General features: G+C 58.8%; 1 protein-coding gene across 1 annotated transcript; it reads left to right on the top strand.

The window, feature by feature from the left end:
* Positions 1-796: 796 nt before the first annotated feature.
* Positions 797-7,141, top strand: LOC126648346 (prickle-like protein 2; the record flags this gene model as incomplete). The annotated part of the gene is made up of 5 exons (XM_050331168.1): positions 797-817; positions 1,570-1,683; positions 3,634-3,771; positions 5,050-5,175; positions 6,965-7,141. Coding segments are annotated over 5 exons (576 nt in total), but the record flags the coding sequence as incomplete, so codon positions are not given.
* Between the last annotated feature and the right edge of the window lie 256 nt (positions 7,142-7,397).

Consider the following 7,397-nt stretch of genomic DNA (forward strand, 5'->3'; position numbering starts at 1 on the left):
ACGAGGGATCTGGAGAGGGGTTTGGGTTTGGCCTGGGGGGTTTGGGTCCTTGGGGGAGGTTTGGGGTCATTGGGGTTCTGGGGTCCCTGGTGGGACTGAGGGGATTTGGGGGATCTATAAAGGGTTAGGGAGGAAATCGGGGACTGGAGAGGGGCTTTGGGTTTGGGTCCGTGAGGGGGTTTGGGTCCTGGGGGCTTGGCCCTTGGGGGTCTCTGGGGCTTGGTGGGACTGAGGGGATTTGGGGGACTGTCAAGGGTTATGGAGGAAAACGGGCATCTGTAGAGAGGCTTTTTGGGTCCTTCCTGAGGGTCGTGGGATTTAGTGTCGCCCTCACGACCCCTTTGGTGCCCCTCCCCTCCAGCGCCCTTCCCGTTTTTGGGGTGTTACCCCTCCCTGCCTCCCATTTTTGGGGTGTTACCCGCTCCCTTCACCCCATTTTTGGGCTGCCCCCGACCCTCTTTCCCCCGCCCCCAGGCCGAGGACCCGACTCAGCCGCCTGTGCCGGGTGTGCCGGTGAGCTTAGTGCCTGGGCTTCCAGGAGCACGGATGGAGGTGAGGGGGGGGCTCGTGGGGAGGGGGGGGGGAGCTGGGGCGTTCTGAGGGGTGTTTTGGGGGTCAGTGTTCCCACCCCCTAAATTCATCCCCCTCCCCCAGGAAGATCTGCCAGCACTGCAAGTACCTCCCGGGGAGCATCGTTGGGGGTCCCCCAGCCCTGCAGGGGGTCCTGGCCCGCTGCTCCCTAATCCCACCCCCCAGGGCCCGAGGATTCCGGTGCCCCGAGGAATTCGCCTGACCCCCCGGCCTCAGCCCTGACCAGGTTAAACCTCCCAAGAGACCCCCAGCCCCCCAGAGACCCCCCAACCAACCCAGAGACCCCCAACTCAACCCAGAGACCCCCACACAACTCCCAGAGACCCCCAACCCACTCCAGAGACCTCCCAACAACCCCCAGAGACCCTCCAACCAACTCCATGAGACCCCCACACACGGCTCTGAGACCCCCCCAACTGTAGACCCAGAGACCCCCAACCAACCCAGAGACCCACACCAACTCCAGAGACCCCCACACTGCCCCTGAGACTCCCCAACCACCCAGAGACCCCCCCACCCCCCTCTGAGACCCCAACCCAGAGACCCCCACACCCCTGAGACCCCAGACCCCTCCGAGACCCCCCACACCACTCGTAGACCACCCCCACCCCCAGAGACTCCCCACACCACCCAAGACCCCCACTCCACACTGAGACCCCCACCTGACACTGAGACCCCCTCACCACTCTAGACCACCCCCACCCTCCCAAAGACCCCAACCCCCTAGAGACCCCCAAGCCCCCCACAGAGTTCCCCTACCCCCTGAGACCCCCACCCCACACTGAGACCCCCCCACCACCATAGACCACCCCCACCCCACTGAGCCTCCCAGTGACTCCCACACCCCACCAAGACCCCCACTCCAACACTGAGACCCCCTCCCCACTCTCAGACCACCCCACCCCCCCCACGAGACCCCCAACCCTCCCAGAGACCCCTCCCACCCCGGCCCTGCCCCATTAAGCCTCCTCCCCCCAGGTGTCCCAGTACTTCTCGGAGCTGCCCCCGGCGCTGGTGCCGCGGATCCAGAGCCCCGGGGAGCGGCACCGGCTGCGGGAGCTGCTGAGACAGCTGCCCCCTCACGACCTGGAGGTGGGGCTAGAGGGGTCCTGGGGTGATCTGGGATTTGGGGGGTCCTGAGGGATTTCAGGGGTCCTGGTGGGATTTGGGGTCCTGGGGGGTGCCAGGAGCGGCACCGGCTGCGGGAGCTGCTGCGGCAGCTGCCCCTCACGACCTGGAGGTGGGGTCTGGGGAGATTTGGGGGATTTGAGGGGTCCTGGGAATCATTGGGGGTCCTGGGGTCATCTGGGGGATCTGGGGATCTTGGGGGATTTGGGGGTCCTGAGGGTTCCTGGTGAGCGGCACCGGCTGCGGGAGCTGCTGCGACAGCTGCCCCCTCACGACCTGGAGGTGGGGCTCTGGGGGCTTAGGGGGTCCTGGGGGGTTTCAGGGGGTCCTGGGGGAATCTGGTGGATATGAGTGGTCCTGAGGGGATTTGGGGGTCCGGAGGGGTGCCAGGGAATGGCACTGGCTGTGGGAGCTGCTGCGACAGCTGCCCCCACACGACCTGGAGGTGGGCTCTGGGGGACTTGGGGGAATCTGGGGGTCCTGGGGATTTCAGAGGGTTCTGTGGGATTTGGGGGTCCTGATGAGCGGCACCAGCTGAGGGAGCTGCCCCTCACGACCTGGAGGTGAGGGGGGCTCTAGGGGGTTGAGGGGGTCCTGGGGGATTTCAGGGGGTCTTGAGGGTCATTTGGGGGATTTGGGGTTATCTGAGGGGGTTTGGGTGAGTCCTGGGCAGATTTCAGGGGTCCTGGGGAATTTCAGGGGTTCCTGTGGGGTCTTTGGGGTCCTTTGGGAGATCCCAGGGGTCGTGGGGTCCCAGGGGATCCTGGGGGTATTTGGGGGTCCTGGGGGTATTTGGGGGGGTCCTGGGGGGATTTGGGAGGATTTGGGTGGGTCCTGGGTGGATCTGGGGGGTCCTGGGGGTCATTTGGGGTTTCATCATCCCCATGACCCCCTCCTCCCCCCAGTGCTGGTATCAGTTGGAGGAGACAATTTTGGGGGATGGTTTTGGGGTGATTTGGGGTTAATTGAAAGCCTTTTGAGGTGATTTTGAAGTGTTCTGGTGATTTTAGCACGTTTGGAGGCATTTGGGGTCTTATTTAGAGATATTTGAGACCGTTTTAGGGGCGATTTTTCGCTGCTTTGTTATTTACAGGCAGTTTGGGGCATTTCAGGGGTCATTTTGGGGCGTTCTGAGGCATTTTTGGGGGCGTTTTGGATGGTTTGGGGTTGCTTTGGTGCTTACAGGAAGTTTTTAGACGTGTTTTGGGTTATTTTGGTGCGTTTGGGGGGCATTTTTGGGGCCCACCCCCCCAATTCCTCCCCCCCCACAGCCCCAGTTTTGCCACGCCCTGGGTGAGACAATTTTGGGGGGTTTAGGGTTGTTTTGTGGGGTGGGAGTTGTGTTTTGGGGTGATTTGGGGTCGTTTCGGTATTTACAGGCTGTGGAGGCGTTTTTGGGGTTATTTGGGGTTGCTTGAAGTTATTCGGGGGCATTTTGGGGTTTTGGCATTTTAGGTGATTTGGGGGCAATTTTGGGGTTGTTTTGGGTTACTTTGGGGTGTTTTGAGGCATTTTTGGGGCATTTAGGGGCATGTTTGGGGTATTTTGAGCCATTTTAGGGTTATTTTGGGTAATTTTAGGTTACTTTAGGACACGTTGGAGCAATTTTAAGGTTATTTTGGGTTACTTTGTGGCGTTTTGAGGCATTTTTGGGGCGTTTTGAGGTGTTCTTGGGGCATTTAGGGCCGTTTTGGGGGTTCTTTTGGGTTATTTTAGGTTACTTTAGGGCACGTTGGGGCAATTTTAGGATTATTTTGGGTTACTTTGTGGTGTTTTGAGGCGTTTTGAGGACCTTTTCAGGCATTTTTGGGGCATTTTGAGACATCTTTGTGGTGTTTTGGGGTACTTTGGAGCAGTTTGAGGTTGTTTTGGGGTGGTTTTGGGGTTCAACCCCCCAATTTTACCCCCCTCCAGCCCCAATTTTGCCACGACCTGAGCGAGTCGGAACGTCGGGAATTGAAACTTTTCGCCCAGCGCCGAAAACGGGAGAATTTGGGCCAAGGGAGCGTCCGGCCCCTCCCCCTCACCAGCCCCGGCACCGTCTGCCAGCAGGTGAGGGGGGGAGGGGAGGGGCACCCTGAAAATCAGCACCCCAAAAACGGGGGGGGAACCCAAAGTTTGAGGTGAAAACGGCAAAAACTGGGGGGGAAAACCTCAAAAATTGGGGGTGGAGAAACGGCCAGAAATCGAGGAGAGGAAAGGCCAGAAATTGGTGGAAAAGATCCCGAAAAATGGCACCCCAAAAAATGGAGAGGGGGTAAAAAAACCCCAAAATTGGGGTAAAATAACCCCAAAAGTTGTGGGGAAAATCTCAAAAATTGGGGGTGAAAACGTCAAAAATTGAGGGGGAAAGACCAGAAGTTGGCAGAAAAGACCCCAAAAAAAGAGCACCCCCAAAAATGGGAGACAGCCCAAAAACAGGGGGGGGCTGAACCCCAAAAACTGGGATAAAAACCCCCAAAATCTGGAGGTGAAAACCTCCAAAATTGAGAGGGAAAACCCCCAAAATTGAGAAGGAAAGGCCAAAAATTGGCGGAAAAGACCCCAAAAAAGAGCACCCCTAAAAATGAGAGGCAGCCCAAAAATGGGGGGAAGGAAGCCCAAATTTTGGGGTGGGGGTAAAAACAGGGGAAGGAATCTCAGAAATAGGGTGGGAGCTTAAAAATGGGGGGGGACTCCAAAGATAAGGTGTGGGACCCCCTAAAAGGGGGGTGGGACCTCAAAAAGAGGGGGTGAGGGACCCCAAAATCAGAATGGGAGCCCAAGAATGGGTGAAAAACCCCAAAAAGGTGTGACAAGACCCCAAAAAGGGAGGGGTGGGATGCATTGGGGGGGTTCCCTGAGGATGGGGAACTCCCTGACCCCAAAATGGGAGGGATGAGACCCCAAAACCAGCTGAAAAACCCCAAAAAGAAGGGAGTGGGATGCAGAGGGGGGGTTCCCCGAGGTCAGGGCACCCCCATGACCCCAAAAAGAGAGGGATAACACCTCAAAAAGAGGGGGGTGGGATGCACTGGGGGGGTTCCCTGAGGTCAGGGCACCCCCCAAACCCCAAAACGGAAGGGATGAGACCCCAAAATAAAGGAGAGGAACACATGGGGGGGTTCCCCGAGGTTGGGACGCCCCCCAGACCCCAAAAAGGGAGGGATGAGACCCCAAAAGAGGGGGTTGGGATGCACTGGGGGGTTCCCCGAGGTCGGGGCGCCCCCCTGACCCCCCCTTTGTCCCCCCCTGTCCCCGCAGTGTGGGGGGCCGGTGCGGGGGGGGTCCCTGGCGGTGTTTGCGGCGCGGGCGGGGCTGGGGCTGTGCTGGCACCCCCCCTGCTTCCAGTGCTGCCACTGCCACCAACCCCTCGTGGACCTCGTCTACTTCTGCCCCGGGGGGAGGGGGGGGCGCCTGCTCTGCGGGAGGCACCACGGGGAGACCCTCAGGGACCGCTGCCCCGGCTGTGACGAGGTGAGGGGGGGGTTGGGGGTGGTTATGGGGTGTTATGGGGTGTTATGGGGTGGTTATGGGGTGGTTATGGTGGGTTATGAGGTGGTTATGGGGTGTTATGGGGTGTTTTGGGGTGTTATGGCGTGGTTATGGGGTGGTTATGGTGGGTTATGGGGTGGTTATGAGGCAGTTTTAGCTGGGTGTTGGTTTATGGGGTGGTTATGGGGTGTTTTAGGGTGGTTATGGGGTGTTATGGGGTGTTATGGGGTGTTATGAGGGGTTTGGGGTGGTTTTGGGGTGGTTATGGGGCAGTTTTGGGGTGTTATGGGGTGCTATGGGGTGTTATCGGGCTGGGGAGGCACCACGGGGAGATCCTCAGGGATCGGTGCCCCGGCTGTGACGAGGTGAGGGGGCTTTGGGGGTGACTTGGGGGTATGGGGTGGTTATGGGGCAGTTTTGGGGTGGTTACGGGGCAGTTTTGGGTGATTTGGGGGTATGGGGTGGTATGGGGCGCCATGGGGTGTTGTGGGGTGGTTGTGGGTTATGGGTGGTTATGGGGCAGCTTTGGGGGCTGGGTGCCGGTTTATGGGGCGTTATGGGGTGTTTTAGGTGGTTATGGGGTGCTATGGGGCGGTTTTGGGTGCTATCTAGGATTATGGGGTGGTTATGGGGCGTTTTGGGGTGATTTTGGGGGTGTATGGGGCATTATGGGGTGTTATGGGGTGGTTACGGGGCAGTTTTGGGGCTGGGTGTTGGTTTATGGGGTGGTTAGGGGGTGTTATGGGGTGCTATGGGGTGTTATGGGGTGGTTATGGGGTGTTATGGGGGGGTTATGGGGTGTTATGGGGTGGTTATGGGGTGTTATGGGGCGGTTATGGGTGTTATGGAGTGGTTATACAGGTGAGGTGGTTATGGGGTGTTATGGGGTGGTTATGGGGTGTTATGGGGTGTTATGGGGTGTTATGGGGTGTTTTAGGGTGGTTATGGGGTGGTTATGGGGTGTTATGGGGTGTTTTAGGCTGGTTATGGGGTGTTATGGGGTGTTATGGGGTGTTTTAGGCTGGTTATGGGGTGTTATGGGGTGTTATGGGGTGTTATGGGGTGTTATGGGGTGTTATGGGGTGGTTATGGGGTGTTATGGGGTGGTTATGGGGTGTTATGGGGTGGTTATGGGGTGGTTATGGGGTGTTATGAGGTGGTTATAGGGTGTTATGGGGTGTTATGGGTGTTATGGGGTGGTTATGGGCGTTATAGGTGTTATGGGGTGGTTATGGGGTGTTATGGGGTGTTATGGGGTGGTTATGGGGTGTTATGAGGTGGTTATGGGGTGTTATGGGGTGGTTATGGGGTGTTATGGGGTGCTATGGGGTGTTATGGGGTGGTTATGGGGTTATAGGTGGTTATGGGGCAGTTTTGGGGTTGGGTGTATGGCTTTATGGTGGTTATGGGGTGGTTATGGGGTGTTATGGGGTGCTATGGGGTGTTATGGGGTGGTTATGGGTTGCTCCTGTTATACCACCCTAAAGCCCCCCCAAACCCCCATAAAACCCCCCATAAACCCCTGTGTACCCCCCCAGCTGATTTTGGGGGTCCCTAGTGTTCCCTCCCCATAACCCCCATTTCCCCCAGCTGATTTTCGGGGTCTCTGTGTTCCCTCCCCATAACCCCCATTTTGTGCCCCCAGCTGATTTTGGGGGTCCCTGTGTGTTCCTCCTCCATAACCCCCATAACCCCTCTGTGTGCCCCCACCTGATTTTGGGGGTCCCTGTGTGTTCCACCCCCATAACCCCATAACCCCCTTTTCCCCCAGCTGATTTTCGGGGTCCCTGTGCCGAGGCCGAGGGTCGCCGCTGGCACCGGCGCCACCTGCGCTGCGTGGAGTGCGAGGGACCCTGGACCCCAGAGCCTCCAGGAGGGGGCGGCTCTCTGCCCCCTGCCATGCCCGGGGGCTCATCTGTGCGACACCTGCGGGGACCCCAATCGGTGAGGGGAGGGCGGGGGTCCCCAAGGGGGCTTTGAGGGGTCCCAGGAGGGGTTGGGGGAGCTGGGGGAGTTTGGGGATCCTGGGGGAGGTTGGGGGTTGAGGAGTCCCAGGGGTCTCTAAGTGGGGTTTGAGGGTCCCATGGGGAGTTAGGGGGTCCGTGGTCGCCAAGGGGAGTTGGGGGAATTGGGGTCCCAGGGGTCTCCAGGGTCTCAGGGAGAGCTGGGGGTAGGGTCCCCAAGGGGGTTTAGGGGGTCCCAGG

This window comes from Myiozetetes cayanensis, unplaced genomic scaffold, assembly GCF_022539395.1.
Source record: "Myiozetetes cayanensis isolate MyiCay16 unplaced genomic scaffold, myiCay2020 scf490, whole genome shotgun sequence".
In the NCBI taxonomy this organism is placed as follows: Eukaryota; Metazoa; Chordata; class Aves; order Passeriformes; family Tyrannidae; genus Myiozetetes; species Myiozetetes cayanensis.